The 18027-nt window shown below is 46.7% G+C and overlaps 1 protein-coding gene across 1 annotated transcript in view; it reads left to right on the top strand.

The window, feature by feature from the left end:
- PIWIL2 (piwi like RNA-mediated gene silencing 2) overlaps nt 1-18027 on the top strand; it is a 117643-nt gene that overhangs the window by 18363 nt on the left and 81253 nt on the right. Inside the window, exons 4-6 of the mRNA XM_066593461.1 lie at nt 126-264; nt 1527-1679; nt 4728-4865. Of these exons, the coding sequence (XP_066449558.1) occupies nt 126-264; nt 1527-1679; nt 4728-4865 (430 nt within the window). The remainder of the gene's footprint in view (nt 1-125; nt 265-1526; nt 1680-4727; nt 4866-18027) is intronic.

Genomic DNA, 18027 nt, shown 5'->3' with positions numbered 1-18027 from the left:
TATAACTCTATTAGAGCATCATGGTATAAGTGACAATGTGGAAATGCTATGGTGGGCCATAGACTGCTTCTATTAAATGTCAATGTTTTCTTAGTTTGAGGTCACTTTTTTTTTTCTTTCTTCAGGCAGGGGAATTCTTGGGGCTACCGGTCGAGGTGATGGCTCTACCCCTCAACCTAGTGCATTTTTCAGCCCTGCCTTTAAACCTCCAGAACCTATTCATGTAGGTAGAGGTGATTCTGCTGCACTACTTGGAAGAGCTAGGTGAGTGAGAAAATATATCTTATGAAAAACCATCTTCAATATTTGTATAGGTGACACTTTTAGTAGACATTGCACTTTAGGGCCGCCTGCACACGGGCGGAAATCCCGCGGCGGTATTTCCCGCGGGATTTCCGCTGCTGAAAGTCTGCATAGGAGTGCATTACAATACGCACTCCTATGCAGACGGCCGCGGCAAACAAACTGCGGCATGTCCTATTTTTGTGCGGGACACGCACTCACCCGGCCGCCGGCTACGGTCTGCGCAGCAGCCGGCACATGAAAGAGCCGGGGCCGCCAGGCGCGAGTGAGTACGCGCTCGTCACTGCAGGCTCTCGGGTCGGGTCCCGCGGCGAGAATTCTCGCTGCCGGATCCGACCCGCTCGTCTGCAGGCGGCCTAAAGGAGTTTTCCAAGGAGAATACTATTGATGACCTATGCTTAGGATAGGTCATCAATAGTTGATCGGCTGGGGTCCTTCGTTTGGCATCCCAACCGATCAGCTGAGTACACAGAGATCAGAGTGGAAGCAGCAGAATTCTTCACGCCGACCTCCATGTAGTGGAATTCATTGAGAACCGTGCCTGCAGTTACAAGTGCCGGCAGCTTCAACCTCTTGTGTATTTGCGGCGCTGACAGCTTGTGTCCGCTTAGCTGATCAGTTGGCGTCCCAAGTGACCCATATAGGTGACGCTTTACACTTTTAGTATACATTGTACTTTAAAGGGGAGAATACTTCAATGGAAGCTGTCCGCGTGGAATACATACGAAAATGGAACATGCCGCGATATATTATTTTTTTGCTCCGCTCGTGGAAACGGCCATTTGTTTTGGCGAATGTGTAGGAAAAAGCGTTTTTGCATAGCATGTTCCGAACAGTATGTGCTGTGGACCCAAGGTGTGAACGCCAACGGCAGATTCCGCAATGCAAACCTGGTCGTATGCAGCTGGCCTTAGGAGAGCCGAAACGAACTTTCTGTTTAACTTTTATGCGATCACCGTTATCCACTGGATATTGGCGATTGCGTGACTGGGAGTCGCACACCGCGACCTTCCGGTAGCTATAACAAGGAGCTGTCAGGCTCACAGACCCTGGGGCTTTACTCTACAGGGTCGGCAATAAGAATAAATGCCTGGATCACCGTTACCACGTCCTTGGGCATGTTATTGGTTGTTACACAGTTGAAGCCTAATTTAATCATTGCTAGTGTACTCTCAGCACAGCTAGATAAGTATTAATGCTGTATTATATCTGTCCTTTCCAAGATTTCCAATAAGCAGTGCAGTTGGAGAACCGTCAGTGTCAATCTTTCCTGGTAGGGGCCTAGGAAGGCAAGAGATATCTGCAGGTCCGAGCCCCACAGTTCCTAAAGTAGGCGGCTTATCTACTGAAACTTCATTAAAACCTGAGGAAAGGAGGTGAGAAATCAAGATATAATATATATCCTATACTCTGGTCCTATATTGTTTAGAGCCTACATAGGAGGTACATAGTACTGTGTAAAAGTTTTTACAGGTGTGGAAAAAATGCTGCAAAGCAAGGATCCTTTTAGATGAGTTGATTATCGTTTGAACGAGTGAGTCACATCATCGTTGGCTTGTGCAGCCTGTTTAGATAGACCGATACATCATTGGCTCGTTCAAGCAAGAATCGTTCAGTCTTTCACATTCGCTGTATTAGTGAATCCGAGGGACAGAATGAGCGCTGTTTAAACCAAACGATAAGTGAATGAGCCAACGATGGGTATTGTGCTGCCAAGAATGAACGCCGAATGTTTATTGTTTGTCATTAAGTCGTTGGTTTGTGCTTACACCGAACGATTATCATTCAATTAGTGTGACCTTCCTTTGCTTTCAAAACAACAACAATTCTTCTAGGTACACTCGCACAGTTTTTAAAGGAACTCATGAGGAGGTTGTTTCAAACATCTGGGAGAACTAAGTACAGATCTTCTGTGGATGTCGGCTTGTCCAATCCTTCTGTCTTTTCATGTAATCGAAGACAGACTGGATGATGATGAGATTAGGGCTCTGTGGGGCCGTATCATCACTTCCAGGACTCCTTGTTCTTCTTGCACTAAAGATAGTTCTTAATGACATTGGGTGTATTTTTGGGGTCCGTTGTCCTGATGCAGAATAAATTTGCAGCCAATCAAACCCCTCCCTAATTGTACAGCATGATGGATAAGTATCTGCCTGGATTTCTCAGAATTAAGAACATAATTAATCCTGACTAAATCCACAACTCTATTTGCTAAAATGCATCCCAAAACACACTGCTGCCTGCAGACACTCATTATTGTACTGCTCTCCAGTCTTGCGGAGAACAAACTGCTGCCCTCTGTTACAGCCAAATATGTCACATTTTGACTCCTTAGTCCATAGCTGCCATTTTTCTTCACCCCACTTCCTATGTTTTTGTGGATAGTTAAGTTGCTTGGCTTTATTTCTACTTTGAATATATGGATTACTGGCGGCAATTCTTCCGTGAGGACCACTTCTGGCCAGGTTTCTTCGAACAGTAGTTGTTGTGAGCTGATGGCACTGTTGGACGTCTTCCGATTTCAAACAGAAGTAAGAATGATGTGTGTGTCTTCTGCTGCACCAAGTTTCCTTGGCCGACCTCTGCATCTACGGTCCTCAACGTTGCCAATTTCTTTGTGCTTGTTCAAAAGATCTGGAACTGCAGATCTTAAATTTTGCTTTGAAATACTTGCCTGGGAAAGACCTTGCTGATGCACTAATAACTACCTTGTGTCTTGTTGCTGTGCTCAGTCTTGCCATGGTATATGACCTGTGACATGAACCTGTCTTCCATAACCTCACCTTTTGTAGCAGAGTTTGATTGTTCCTCGCCCAGTTTTAAGCCTCCTACACATCTGTTTCTGTTAAAGGGGTTGTCCCGCAAAAGCAAGTGAAGTTAAACACTTCTGTATGGCCATATAAATGCACTTTGTAATATACATCGTGCATTATATATTGGCCATACAGAAGTTATATACTTACCTACAAGGGGTCCCCCCCTGTGTTGGCGTCCCCGTCTCCATGGCGCCGACCGAATCCTTTTCCTTGATTAGACGCACTTTGGCAGTCTGCCCTCTTCTGTCCCGTTGAATGGGGCCGCTCCAGCATGCTCGTGTCGCACAGCTGGTCTGTAGGTAAGTATATAACTTCTGTATGGCCAATATTTAATGCACGATGTATATTACAAAGTGCATTTATATGGCCATACAGAAGTGCTTAACTTCACTTGCTTTTGCGGGACAACCCGCGTTTCATTCGATATATAAAAATAATGCTCATGATCACCTGTCTGGTATAAATAGTTAATCATACACCTGACTATAATCCTACAAAGCCCCTACAAGGGTACCTAGAAGAATTGATGCTTTTTTGGTCACATCCAATACTGTATGGTGGAAGGATCTACTTGAGGAGGTATGTGTTGAAAGACAATGGGATAAACCGCCCATACTCTCCCATTGTTAAAAAAAAGCTATACATAATGTCTTGGCCTCCATTGTGTGATTGGAGTGCTATGGATACATTTGGCTTATATGCCTGTGAGCAGAGTCTTACTAATTAGCAGGGATCCTAGACTTCTATTAACCTGTTTGAAGGTTCAGTTCCATAGTAATCTACATGGCTAAAGGTTTAATGTTGTGCTAAACATTACGATGATAGACTGTCAGAAAAATATTTTCTGTATTTAAAGGGGTTGTCCCGCGGCAGCAAGTGGGTCTATACACTTCTGTATGGCCATATTAATGCACTTTGTAATATACATCGTGCATTAAATATGAGCCATACAGAAGTTATTCACTTACCTGCTCCGTTGCTGGCGTCCCCGTCTCCATGGATCCGTCTAATTCTGATGTCTTCTGGCGTTTTTAGACGCACTTGCGCAGAAGGGTCTTCTGGCTTCTGTTCGGTCCGGCACGAGCGGCGTTCTGGCTCCGCCCCCTTCTACGCGTCATCGCTTAGCTCCGCCCCGTCACATAAGCCGATTCCAGCCAATCAGGAGGCTGGAATCGGCAATGGAACGCACAGAGCCTATGGTGCACCATGGGAGAAGACCCGCGGTGCACCATGGGGGAAAACAGCAGTGCATCCCTGGGAAAGGACTGGCGGCCATCTTAGGCAGAAGATTTTTTAAACTTCATATTTCGTCGGATCGGTGAGTAGCAAGCGGCTTAAAAACCGCTTTAAATTGCTATTTTATGCCAGGGGGGTGACAGGGGGAATGGGGTAATGTAAAATTTTGATGTTTGCCGCGAGACAACCCCTTTAAGCTTTTAGATTTAATATTGGAAGTTAATGAAAATAAAGCCTGGATGTGTAGCCTGTCGGTCTCTACTTGTATGTTAGTGCATTCATTTTCACTACTTCTATTGTTACTGGAGTTGTAGTACAGGTAATTGAGAATAATATAATATTTGTGTTCTGCACTTACAGGTCTCCAGTGAGCTCTCTTGCTGCAGGACAGTCACTGCCAAGCCTTCTTGGTAGGGGTGTCGGAAGGCAAGAAATGGCTCAAGTCCCGAGCTCAGCACCACCTGGCAGAGGGAGTCCTCCTGCTGAAGCTGCTGCCAGAGAGAAAGAGAGGTAAAAAAATCTGGGCTTATGGTTGTATTTAATTCTTTAAAGGGATTGTGAAGTTTTTGCAAATACTCAAAATTAGCCAATTACTATAGTTGTTGTTTGGTCTTTAGGCCAAGATGGTGATGACAAAGGCTTTATTGATATAGTTTGCACATACAACATCTTTATTTTCAAATCTTCATGATTTGAAAATAATATTTTATGACACACAATGTTTTGGCCATAAAAGAGCCTTTCTGAGACCCAGTAATGTTAATACTTGAAGGGGTTGTCCTACCACAGGCACTGGGCTTTTTTTTTTTCAGATAAGTAAATGAAAATGTGTTTTCTCGTCTGTATCATTGGGGGACACAGCTCTGACCTTGGGTATAGCTTCTGCCACTAGGAGGCGACACTAAGCACAAAAAGTGTTAAGTCCTTCCACTAGCTATACCCCTCCTGCAGCATCGTGCTAGCTCAGTTTTTAGCTTAGTGTCTAGGAGGCAGGACTGTCTCTCCTCCTAACCTTTTTTTCTTTTGCATTTTTATTTTTTCTCCGGAAGACCAGGGAATAACGGGGAGGCAGGAGTCTCCCTGACAACCCACCGAGGATGGCGAACAGAGGTGAACCCAACCCTCTGTTGTCTGCCGGGTCCCCTCAGAAGACAAGGAGGCACACTCTGCCACCAAACTGAGTGTGACCCGCCAGCCATAGAGCCCCCCTTTCTTATGATCCGGCATCCCCTGCCCCATCAAAGGCAGGCGATGGCGGGAAGCAGCTCTGCTGGAGCCAGGAAGCCACCCTACCTCGGTCAAGAGGTAAGTATGTGGGTTTATTTTGTTAGTCCGCCGCCGTGCGGACGATAACCGGGTGTCACCAGGTGTGTTCTTTGCTTGCTTGTGGCTTCGCCCGCGCCTAAGGGCCAGTGTATACCGCCGGGGGCATTGCTACCGCCTGTGGCTAATGTGTTGCCTGCGCTGGTATAGGCTGCGCGCCTGGTGCAGCCTGCGACTTGTGGTTTTGGGGCTCGCGTTTGTGTGTTACCGGCTACCCGCCTGCGGCTCTTGATGTGCTGCCCACGGCTCCTGATGCGCTATCCACTGCCTCTTCTACACAGCTCCTGGTGGGCCTGAAGATGCGCCTCTGATGCATCGGTAGGCCGTCCAGTTTCCTTGTGCCGCCCGCGGCTCCGGTGGAGTCGCCTGCGGCCTTCAATGTTTCTGGCGGGCCGCCCACGGCTCAGGTGTGGCCTTCTGTGCAGAGCGCGCTCGGGCGCCGCCCACAGCTCGGGTAAGGCCGCCTGCGGCTTATGTGCTGGGCGGTCTCAGGTGCCGCCCGCGGCTCCGGTGTGGCTGCCTGTGGCTTATGTGCTGCGCGCGCTCGGGCGCCGCCCGTGGCTCAGCTGAGGCCGCCTGCGGCCTCTGTGCTGGGCGTGCTTGGGCACCACCCGCAGCTCTGGTGTGGCTGCCTGCGGCTTATGTGCCGGGCGTGCTCGGGCGCCGCCTGCGGCCTCTGTGCTGGGCGTGCTCGGGCACCAACCGCAGCTCCGGTGGGGCTGCCTGCGGCTTGTGTGCTGGGCGCGCTCCGGCGTCACCCGCGTCTCTGGTGGGGCTGACTGAGGCTTCTGTGCTGGGCGTGCTCGGGCAGTGCCGGCGGCCTCCGTGTGCGCCCCCGTCCTCTCTGAACAGCAGGGCCTCCGATGTGCGGCCCGTGGATTCGAGGGGGGGGGGCGCTGCGGCTCCTGGCATGCCGCCCATGACACGTGGGGCCGCGCGCCTGGTATGGCAGGTGCCGGCCAGGCATGACGGCCTCGCTCTTTGACTAGGGCTCCTGCGCAGGGGTATCCGGCGCGCAGTCCTCCTCAGCTGGCGAACGGTCGTCCCTGGAGACTGGGCTGTGCTTCCCAGTTGTTGCTGAGTTGCAGCACAGTGGTGGACACAGGGCCAGATAATGGCCACAGCGCGGCCAATTTAGGGTGACCACATGTCGGGACGCTGTTCTCCCGCCGCGGGGGCATTTGGATTTCCCGCTGCGCGGTCACGTGTTCTTGTGCCCTTCCCTGCAATGTGAATTGTCTCCAAGTGCAGGGGCAGGAAGATGCAGCACCTCTTGCTGCACGTACTGGCGGTTGCTGCTGTGCGACCATTGATCTGGCCAGCGCGCGGCTATTCTCATGAGGCGGTCGCAGTTTTTGGTCAATGCGTGACCAGAATCTTCCTCTGCAGCGCTGCTGCGGCCTGTGTATGCCACTGCTATCAGGTGTCGGATCTGCATGTTTCCCGCCAGGCGTTTTAATTGCAGTTGTCGCCCCTGACCAGCGTGCGAAGCCCACTGCATACGTAGCTATACTGTGCTGACTCCTGCAGTACCCCGCGTACAGAAGACAAGGAGGCACACTCGGCCATCCGGAAGGAGTTCTTACACAGGGATCCTCTGGACACATCTCTTCCCATGTCTGGATCTGGTCGAGCCCTCCCTAGCGGTAGCTCTCTGCACCCTCCCGTACTTCCCTGCGGGCAGCAGATTGTCTCGCTTTACAGGGATGGTCAGCCGCACTCCGGCCTCGTTGGAATCTGTGGTACCTTCCTCCCGGAAAGAGTACTTGCACGGGAATACCTTGCATGCACTTCCTCATGCCGGACCAGATCGAGCCTGGCCTAACGGCTAGATACACTGTCGTTGCCCGCCTGCAGTTACCTGCACCCAGTCTACCGTAGTAGAGCCACTTACTACGAGCGGTCACTACAGTTGGGGTCCACCCTGAATAGATCTCTTCCGCAAACGGTCTGTGGGCACTCGCCACGGATTGCATAGGGCAGTTAACACGTCCAACGAGTTAAGTTGGATGGATGCAGGAGCACGAGGTGATCCTCCTGCGTGCTGTCGGCATTTGCTGCTTGCAGGAGACCGTGAGACTTGCTATGCTGGTACGGTCGGCAATCCTGGGGGGTTATCCCTTTCTACTACTGAGGTTACCTCGAGGGACCAGCGAGATTCCCGTGTCAGTGTGCCCTTGCTACGCTGCCAACTTCTTGGGCCTAGTGGTTCATGCGGTTGCACCGATAGGTTGGTACAGGGCCAACCCTAGTTAACTAATCCGTCAGTCCCCATCAAAGGTTAGACTTCATTGGAAGCCCGAGACTCCATGCAAAGAGTGCATGCTGTGGGCATGAACACAGGATTATGGGGTTGAAGGATCTTGCGGCACGAGTCCTTTCGCTCTACAGCTAACCAAGTAGTCGACGGCATGGGTGGAGACGTACGAATACGCATCATTAGGCCCAGGCGGCACTTCAGCTAGGCGGACTTGGTCCAGAGGCAGACCTTGGGCTCTGGATCCCCCACGTTCTGGTGGTGGTCAGCGGCAAGGATGACCCCTTCAAGATGGTCAAGAGATAACCAAGAACCTTCTGCTGCAAGTTCTGTTCAGCGATGATCAACACGGGACTTCAACCAGAAGTGGTTAGAGGACACAAAGAGTTTTTTCTTCATTGGCGTCCGGGATCATTCCACTCCCTGCCTCGCAGCGGGACTGGGAAGGTGATATTGGCATCCTGCAGTTATATGGAAGCTGACGTACAACTAGACCGAATGTTGGAAGGCATGCAACTCCCCGAAGGTTCGACGCTGATGGCTCCACAGCGTTGTTTGGGACGCCGACTGTGTACCGAGGGTTGTCATCAGGAGACGGTTATCGACCTGTCGGATATTCTCTTGCTCCCATGGGTAACAGGAGCCGCTTCAAGGAAGTATCAGGTGGGCACCTTTCTCGGTAGTGACCCGTGCGAGGAACGCTCCGATGGCAATTGGGAGCGATCTGACTACGCAGGAGTACCTCTTTCAGGTAGCACTCTCCAGTCACGCTGCTGGTGATATTGGCAAATCCGAGGAGACTCCTTGCACTGGCTCGGCCCGCTGCAGTACAGGGTTACAGTGCCAGGCATTTATATCCTCAGGCCGTGTATGGCTCATAGTACTCGGACGACGGGTTTCTCGTCAGAAGACCTTATCAGGAGTTTTTTCTCTCCGGAAGATGGATCGGCCGGTTACTTGGGCCAATTTATGCTCCTCTCTGAGCATGCTGGATGCTTAGACATCCATTACCGTTAGTTGCAGTTAGGAGCAGATTTGCTTCCTTACACGTGCGACGACTTATATTTTCTCTCCCCCTTTGGTACTGCTCTAGAACGTCCCAAGGTCAGAGCTGTGTCCCCCAATGATACAGACGAGAAAGAGATTTTACGGTAAGTTCTTGCAAAATCTAGTTATGTGACCTTAGTAAATTGGTTGTCACCTGGGGTCATAGAGATCTGGACTCCATCAAATGCCTGCATACCCATATTGGGTAAATGTAGAAAGGTTATTTTGACAGGACATACCCGTTGGGGGGACACTTTCTTGTCCATTTCATTGGGGGACACAGCTGAATACCATGGGTATAGCTACTGCCACTAGGAGTCAGACACTAAACCAAAGAAAAAGTGTTAGCTCCTCCTAATAGCTGTACCCCTCCTGCATGTACCAAGCTAACCAGTTTTAGCTCAGTGTCTGTAGGAGGCAGACCCATTTGTCACCAGCCTTCAAAACCTCTTGGACTCAGGAAATACAGGGTTGCAAGGACTCTACCGTTTACCTCCATAGAGGAAGGCGAACAGAACAGAGTTAACCATTCTGTTGCCTGACCTGACTTCAGAAGAAAAGGAGGCACGTCCAAGCTCTAATTTGACCCGCCAGACATAGTGTCCAGCTTTCACCAGAGCACTCAACTCCTTAAAGGCAGGTGAGCACAGGGGTGTACACTGCTGGAACTGTGAGCCACTCTTTTTCTCAGAAGGGTAAGTATCTCCCAGGAGAAAGGGATTTTCCTCCATGCTCCATATCCAGAAACTCTCCTGCCCGGCTCCCACTGCCTGCTGAATCGCATGGCCACACTCTGTCACAGGTGGTCTTGACCTTACTAAGGTGTCTACCTCCATTATAGACATGTGACCTCTCCCATGGTAGACCACAAAAGCAAACTAGGATCTCTTGCTCAAGGCTTCCCCTCCCTGGATGTGCTTGAAACCCTTCTCCAAAGACAATAGTCGCTCAGAGCCCCCCTCTTATCCTGATATGGATGAAAAACAGGCCTCCACTATAGTTGATAGCCTAATAGTCACCATGAAGGATACAGATCAGACCACTACAGCTGTAGCGACTTTTTTTTTCAAGTGCTCAAAGTGTTATCTTAAGGTCTTTTTCCCTCATCCAGAGTTGGAGGATGTCTTTGCCAGGGAATGGAACCTTCCTGACAAATGCTTCACCAAACCTAAGCGTTTAGACCTCAAGTATTCTATAAGGAGAATTTATGTGTTTACCAAGAAGAAGACAATCCCAGATCTCGTGTAGAAGTCTGAGCTCAGGAGAAATACAAATCACACCAGCCTTGTTGCAGTATCAAATGATTTCTAATGTATTCAAAGGTGCATGTGGTTTATATACCATAAATGACATCACAGGAATGGTATATACCTCCAAGATTAATAAAAATACATGATAGGGTACAACTAAAATGTTTAACATGTTACACCGTTACGGTGTAACTATAACATACAAAGAAACCGTTATGAATTCAGTGAAAAGGAATGCAAGGCGGGGGTCTGAGAGACTCTTATCTTCTGTCTGTCTCTATGTACCATTCACTGGTATAGAAAAGGCTTCGTTTAACCCCTTCACTATTTATACTAGCAGCATGCTATATCTTTCTAGTCTACTATCTAATAGAAAAACAATTAACTGATACATTGATCTACAATTTTCTTAACATATCCCTTCCCAGAAGAGTTAGTGAAGAAATGGCCGTCTTCACCCCTATTGTCCTGTTAAGCGAAACACCCCACCCTTCATATGGTGGAGACTTCAACTTTTCAAGACGTGCGTAACTGGAAAATGGAATTCTCTAGCTAAAACTTCGTTTGAGGAGGTGGGTTCGGCACTCATGCTAATTTTCGCTTCTATCTGGATCAGTAGGGTCACTGCTAAATAGGCTAAGCAATTACACTGAGATATCCTTTCTGGCGCTTCTCTGGAAGAATTGGCAGACATTGGGCATCAGATAGGCCAGGCGGGAAATTTATCTGCTACGCTTCTCTGGATACGGCCAGACTCCTGGCTCGCTCCTCAGCGACTTCATTAGCCACATGCCGGACTATGTGGCTAAAATCCTAGAATGTAGATGTCTCCTCTAAGAGGTGCTTAACAGTCCTTCTTTTTGTTGGCTCACAACTTTTCGACGCCAGATTGGATGAGGGCATCTCTGAAGCCACTGATGGTAGAAGCTCTCACCTACCTCAGAACATATCCAGAGGTGTGAGAGCTCCACAGAAGAAAAGGCCTCAATTTCGCTCCTTTTGCCTCTCCAGCCCCCTGGAGCTCAGATAGTAAGAAAACCTTGCGGGAATATAAGCTAAGACCCTTTTTTTTTAAACCACAACCCTACTGGTGCCCCCAACCACAGTCCTCGAAGTTGTCCTCTGCTAAATCTTGCACATGAAGAGCAGCCCCCACCCAATCCATCCAGGATGGGGGCACGACTTTACCTATTAAGGGAGACTTGGTTCGCTCACATCTCAGATGCCTGGGATCGGGAGGACATTTTTTTTCTGCCCGCTCTCCAGATCTAGCGATAGACAGACAACCTAGCCTCAAGGCCTCATCATTCTGATTTCTATTCCAATTTCTTCGTGGTACCCAAGAAGGATGGCACTGCCAGATCTGATCTGGACCAGAAGAAGTTGAATCATTATGTCAAAGTCCGATATTTCCATATGGAGTCACAGATCTGTTATTGCATCTATGTAAACTGAAGAGTTTTTGTCATCCATCAACATCAAGGATGCCTGTATTCACATCCCCATATGTTGAGTGCATCAGTGATTCGCCATCTGGTCGAATTACTATTTCATGGCCCTTCTATTTGGGTTGGTCACAGTCCCCTAAGTCTTCACAAACATTCTAGCATCAGTGATGGCTCTCATTCATTTCAAGGGAGTAGTGGCTATCCCCTATCTCAACGACATCTTGGTAATAACCCCAACTCGGTCGACCAACCTGGAGTCTCTGCATCACTCTCGACACCCTGTCCAGATTCATATGGACCATCAACCTCCCCAAGTCTTCCCTCTCGCCGTCGCAACGTTTGACCTTTCTGGGTATGTCTTTCAACATGGCACAGGCCCATGTCCCACTACCGCTGCCAAAACTACTTTTTTTTCTTTTTACAGAAGCAGGTGCAGATGCCCTCCTTGCAAACTCAGAATCCATTCGTTGCTGTATGAGAGTGCTGGGGCTGATGGTTTCCTCCTTTGAGGCAATTCCATTCATCCAATTTCAAGCTCTGCTTCTCCAGTGGACCATTTACTCACAATGGGACAAATCAGTGGACTTTCTCGATCTGCCAACCTCTGCAGCGCTGCCTTCAATGGTGGCTAGATTCTTCACAGATCCATCTGGAACACTCCTTTCTAACCCTCCAGTGGCAGGTAATCACCATGGACACCAGCCTCTTCACCTGGGGGAGTACTGTGCGGAGTCTTATGGCGGGAGACACCTGAATAATAGAGTAGTCCACCAATTAATGTATTGGAACTTTGGGCAGTTCTCGTGTCGCTTCATCACTTCTCAAGAAGTCAAGATGACCCAAAAGCTCAAAGGTCATGGCAGAAGCATCAAAAATCCTGACATGGGCCGAAGATCACCTTCCAGTGCTCTCGGCATTCGACATACCAAATGTGGACAACTGGATAGCCCACTTACTTGGCGACCCGGGAGAATGGGAACTACGTCTCGTGGAGAAAAGACAAGGAGGGGAGCTACTACCACTAAAAGGTTTCCTTTATTAATAAAAGAGCTCACAGGTAAAGAGCTTGCAGACGCTGGACGCGTTTCAACCACATGGTCTTTGTCAACAGCTGAAATCTATAACACACATAACATTTATAGCAAAACACAAATCATTACACGGATTAAAATAACAAGGACTACCTGTGTTCTACATCTCACCGAGGAGGAGACTGAGACAGATTGCAGTGAGAAGGATCTAATCAGATGGGGATCCCATCACCTGTCACTTGCTGAGGGCTGGGGGCTTGTTACAAAGGGATTGAACTAAACAGAGGGAAGATATCGAAGTGCAGATACAAAGTATCTCTATACCATAAACCTGATATAGCAAAACTATAAACAGAATGTATTTTATATCTACAGCTGGAAAACCCAAATGTATTTATTCTGTTTTGTTTTACTTTGCTTATTGCTGTATTTGTTAAAGATTGTTTCACAGAATATGGTAATAATTTCTAGTTAGCGTATACTAATTAATAATCTTACCCATGTTAATTAAGATATTAGATACATGATATTCATTTTTCTTATATTTAATATATCAACTAGTACATCATGTAAATACCTGAATTTAATTGATTTACTAATTTTCTTACAGATCAGATAAATAATTATATGGAGATATATACATTATATATACACCATGTCCAATAAAGGGAAGAATATTTCAATTTTTTGTGTGTGTTATAAGTCTTAATATTGCTGAAATGGGAATTATTAAATGCACAATAAATCCACTCTATAACAGGTCTGCGATGAAAAAATTGTAGCATATTTAATTAGTAGGTTTAACAGTATTTTTTGTGCTGATTACGGTAAAAATAGTGAAAAAATTCCATCACCCCTAGATAAGTCACAAATTTCACCTGAAATTTTCTTATTTTCGGGGTTTTTCAGGTTCGGTACGCGTACAACAACGAATCTAAACTGTCTGCTAGGCGTGACCTTGACTGCAGTCAGTGACTCAGTGTGGAGCCAGCCACTGTGGTGTACGCATCAAACAGTTTTGTGATACGGTATTTAGTAGAAATGGCTACTAGAAGATGTGTCAACTCTCCTAACTGTTTCTGTTATATTTGTGGGTCTTATACCGTCAAGAAGCAACAAAGGAACATTTCTAATTTTGTTCAGAAGGTGTATTTTGCATACTTTGGTATGAAATTAGGGGACCAAGATAAATCTTGGGCTCCCCATATAGTGTGTTCTGTGTGTGTTGAAGAACTGAGACAATGGTTTCAAGGTAAGAAGAAATCATTTCGTTTTGGAGTACCCATGGTTTGGAGAGAGCCTAAAAATCACAGTGATGACTGTTATTTTTGTTCTTGTTCAGTGCAAGGTTTCAATTTAAAAAACAGGAAGGATATTTCATACCCAACCAACATACGTTCGGCTATTCGCCCTGTTCCTCATGGACCTGACTTGCCTATTCCTTCACCTCCGGATACCCTGGACAATATTTTAGACAATTTAGACCAAATGTCACATAGTAGCAGCGATAATGATGACAGCTATGATCCAGGTACCAATGACCCTGAACTTTTCTCTCAATCAGACTTGAACGATTTAGTACGAGATCTGGGCCTACCAAAGGATTCAGCGGAAGTGTTAGGATCTAGACTTAAAGGAGATGTCCCGAGGCAGCAAGTGGGTCTATACACTTCTGTATGGCCATAATAATGCACTTTGTAATATACATTGTGCATTAATTATGAGCCATACAGAAGTTATAAAAAGTTTTATACTTACCTGCTCCGTTGCTAGCGTCCTCGTCTCCATGGTGCCGACTAATTTTCGGCCTCCGATGGCCAAATTAGCCGCGCTTGCGCAGTCCGGGTCTTCTCCTCTTCTCTATGGGGCTCCGTGTAGCTCCGTGTAGCTCCGCCCCGTCACGTGCCGATTCCAGCCAATCAGGAGGCTGGAATCGGCAATGGACCGCAGAGAAGCCCTGCGGTCCATGAAGACAGAGGATCCCGGCGGCCATCTTCAGCAGGTGAGTATGAAGACGCCGGACCGCCGGGATTCAGGTAAGCGCTGTGCGGGTGGGGTTTTTAACCCCTGCATCGGGGTTGTCTCGCGCCGAACGGGGGGGGGGTTTAAAAAAAAAAAAACCCGTTTCGGCGCGGGACATCTCCTTTAAAGAAAGACATATGTTAGCCTCCGGTGTTTCATTTTCATGGTACCGACTTAGAGAAAAGGAATTTGTCCCTCTTTTTACACGAGGGTGAACTAGTTTTCTGCAACAATGTACCTGGAATCATGGAAATGTTCAACATAACGTATGACCCAGAGGAATGGAGACTTTTCATAGATTCGTCAAAAAGGAGTTTGAAGGTCGTACTTCTTCACAATGGTAACCAATATGCTTCTGTGCCTGTTGGACACTCAGTCCATTTGAAAGAATGCTACGAAAATCTTGGGTTTGTTCTTAATAAGCTCAGCTACTCTGACCATAAATGGACCATTTGTGGGGATTTGAAAGTTATTTCCATGTTACTAGGTCAACAAAGTGGTTACACAAAGTTTCCTGTTTCCTCTGTGAATGGGATAGCCGTGACAGGAAACAACACTATGTCAAGCAGACCTGGCCAATCAGAAAGGCTCTTATTCCTGGAGTTAAAAATGTTGAAAGACAAAGTTTAGTGGATCCTAAAAAGATCTTACTTCCACCACTTCATATCAAATTGGGACTAATGAAACAGTTTGTGAAAGCATTACACAAAGAAGGAGAGTGTTTCAAGTATCTTTGTGAACAGTTTCCTGGTCTATCAGATGCTAAGCTGAAAGAGGGAGTCTTTTTTGGGCCTGACATAAGAAAACTTTTAAAAGATGAAATCTTTGTCACTAAAATGGAAATGGAAGAAAAAATGCCTGGAATTCATTTAAACTTGTTGTAACAGGCTTTCTTGGAAATAAAAAAGACTCAAACTACAAAACTTTGGTTGCTGAATTGTTACAAAACTACAAAATCTTGGGCTGCAACATGAGTGTCAAAGTCCATTTCCTTCACTCACATCTGGACTACTTTCCAGAAAATCTTGGGGCTGTAAGTGAGGAACAAGGAGAACGTTTCTATCAAGATCTAAAAGAAATGGAGCGCAGATACCAAGGTCGATGGAATGTCAACATGATGGCAGACTACTGTTGGATGTTAAAAAGGGAAAATTCACAAGAACACAGCCGAAGCAGTACCAAAAGAAGCTTTGATGGAAAAAGAAAACGTTTTTACAAAGACTTATAATAACTTTGCAACACATGTGTATCACTATTATGCTTATTTTAGCTAGGTATTGTGGGGGTTTTTTGCTTTTACTTCATGTTAAAATGATAAAAACAAATAAATTTCCGTTTTTTTGTATTTTTTCCAAATACTTCAACTTTATTTTGTAGGCAAGCCTCACGTGATAGAAAAAAACCCATGTCATTTTTGAAATCTGTGCAAAAAACTACATAAAGATGATTTAACAAAATCAAAACAATTTTTAAAGTTTTTTTTGCAGACCTGTGTAATTCATCCCATGTGGGTACCTGCTGTTTAATTCAATAATCCAGAAAGCTTCCCTTTTGAGGATATCCTGCAACTCTACCTTGTGGTTTCTGTATTTTCCAGATTTTTTTCTATTCCAAAATATGAGACCCCCCTCAGTATTGCCAGCATGTATTTTAATAAAATGGTTTGCGGCTCCTGATTTTCCTGTTTCCCTTCTGGATGTCCCTTAGGTGCTCTGACATTCTCACATGGAGCTTCCTAGATGTGCATCCCACATATTGCAGTGCTTAGTTTTATTTAGTGCATGCTTACAACAACCGCGACGAGGGTCTGCACATTTATAGAATCCAGTTATTTTCATCCAGTTAGTATTGGCTTTGTTTGTGTTTCTCCGTGGTACACATAAAGCGCCCTTCTCTACAATGTTTTTTTAACTTCACTATCTTGCATTAAAATGGGGATAAACATATAGAATAATTTTTTGATCTCCGAACTCCCTACTGTAGGGTGTAATAAATATAATTTTATCCAATTTATCATCGCATCTGTTTTTCTCTTTATATAGTAGGGTTCTTCTATCTGTCTTCCTTACTTTATTTCTGGCTTTTTGCAGGACCTGATGACTGTATCCTCTATCTGATAGTCTCCTACATATCTCTTTCTCCGATGTACTATAGGTCTCTGAATGCACCATGGCATTCTCTCCGGTTCTTCCCCAGAAGAACTTGCAGATATTGTGCAACAAATCGGCCATACAGGCAAATACCTCTGCGAGGCCTCCCTGGATGCGGCCAGACTAGTGGCTTGGGCTTCGACGACCTTCATAACAACACAAGGGACCTTGGGACACTAATGTGGTGTCTAAAAGATCCTTAACTGCACTTCCCTTTTGTAGGTTACTGCCTCTTCAGCGCTCAGCTAGATTAAATTATTTTGGATGCCATGGGTGGTAAGAGCTCCCACGTACTTCAGAACATGTCTAGCCAAACAAGGTCTTCTCAAAATAGGCGCCCTTGATATTGTTCCTTTTCAGTGCTTCAGTTCGCGTATTATGAATACCAAGCAAACCACACAAGATCACAGGAAGAAATCTTCCTTCAGACCCTGACTCTCCTCGCGTCCCTGTCCCCAAACCCTCTCAGGTCTCTTCTCCCACAAAATCCTCCGCGTGAATGGTGGCCACCACCCCAGTCACTCAGGGTGGAGGACCACTTCTGAGACATCTGGTTTTCCAACGTGTTGACGCCTAGGTCTGAGAGATCATCTCTTCAAGGTATGTCATATTTTGGCATCCGCCCTCTGGACCGTTTCTTCAGCTCCAGACTTCCAGCGTCTCCTTCATGGATCAACAATTTGGCTCAAGTGATGTGCCAGCTACTCGCCATGGCTGTAATCATCCCTGTTCCACTCACGGAGTATTTCACAGGTTTTTATTCAAACCTTTTCGCTGTTACAAAGTAGGATTGGTCTGTCTGCCCCATTCTAGACTTGGAGAAACTGAATCAATATGTGAAAGTCCAACATTTCCGCATGGAGCCCCTAAAGTCAGTCATTGCATCCATGGAACATGGAGAATTCTTGGCGTCGATCTACATCAAGGATGCATATCTTCATGTGCCCATCTGCAGAGCGCATCAATGTTTTCTTTCGTCGAAACACTACGAGTTTGCGGCTCTCCCATTCGAGTTGGCCACAGCCCACATGTGTTCACAAAAGTCCTGGGAGCAGTGATGGCCTTTCTACACTCTAGGGAGACTGTCACTATCTCGACGACATCCTAGTGAAGGGCTCTGGAGAGTCTCCACATCATCCTCGAC

This window comes from Eleutherodactylus coqui, chromosome 2, assembly GCF_035609145.1.
Source record: "Eleutherodactylus coqui strain aEleCoq1 chromosome 2, aEleCoq1.hap1, whole genome shotgun sequence".
NCBI classification, from domain to species: domain Eukaryota; kingdom Metazoa; phylum Chordata; class Amphibia; order Anura; family Eleutherodactylidae; genus Eleutherodactylus; species Eleutherodactylus coqui.
This window is presented reverse-complemented; position numbering and strand designations above follow the sequence as displayed.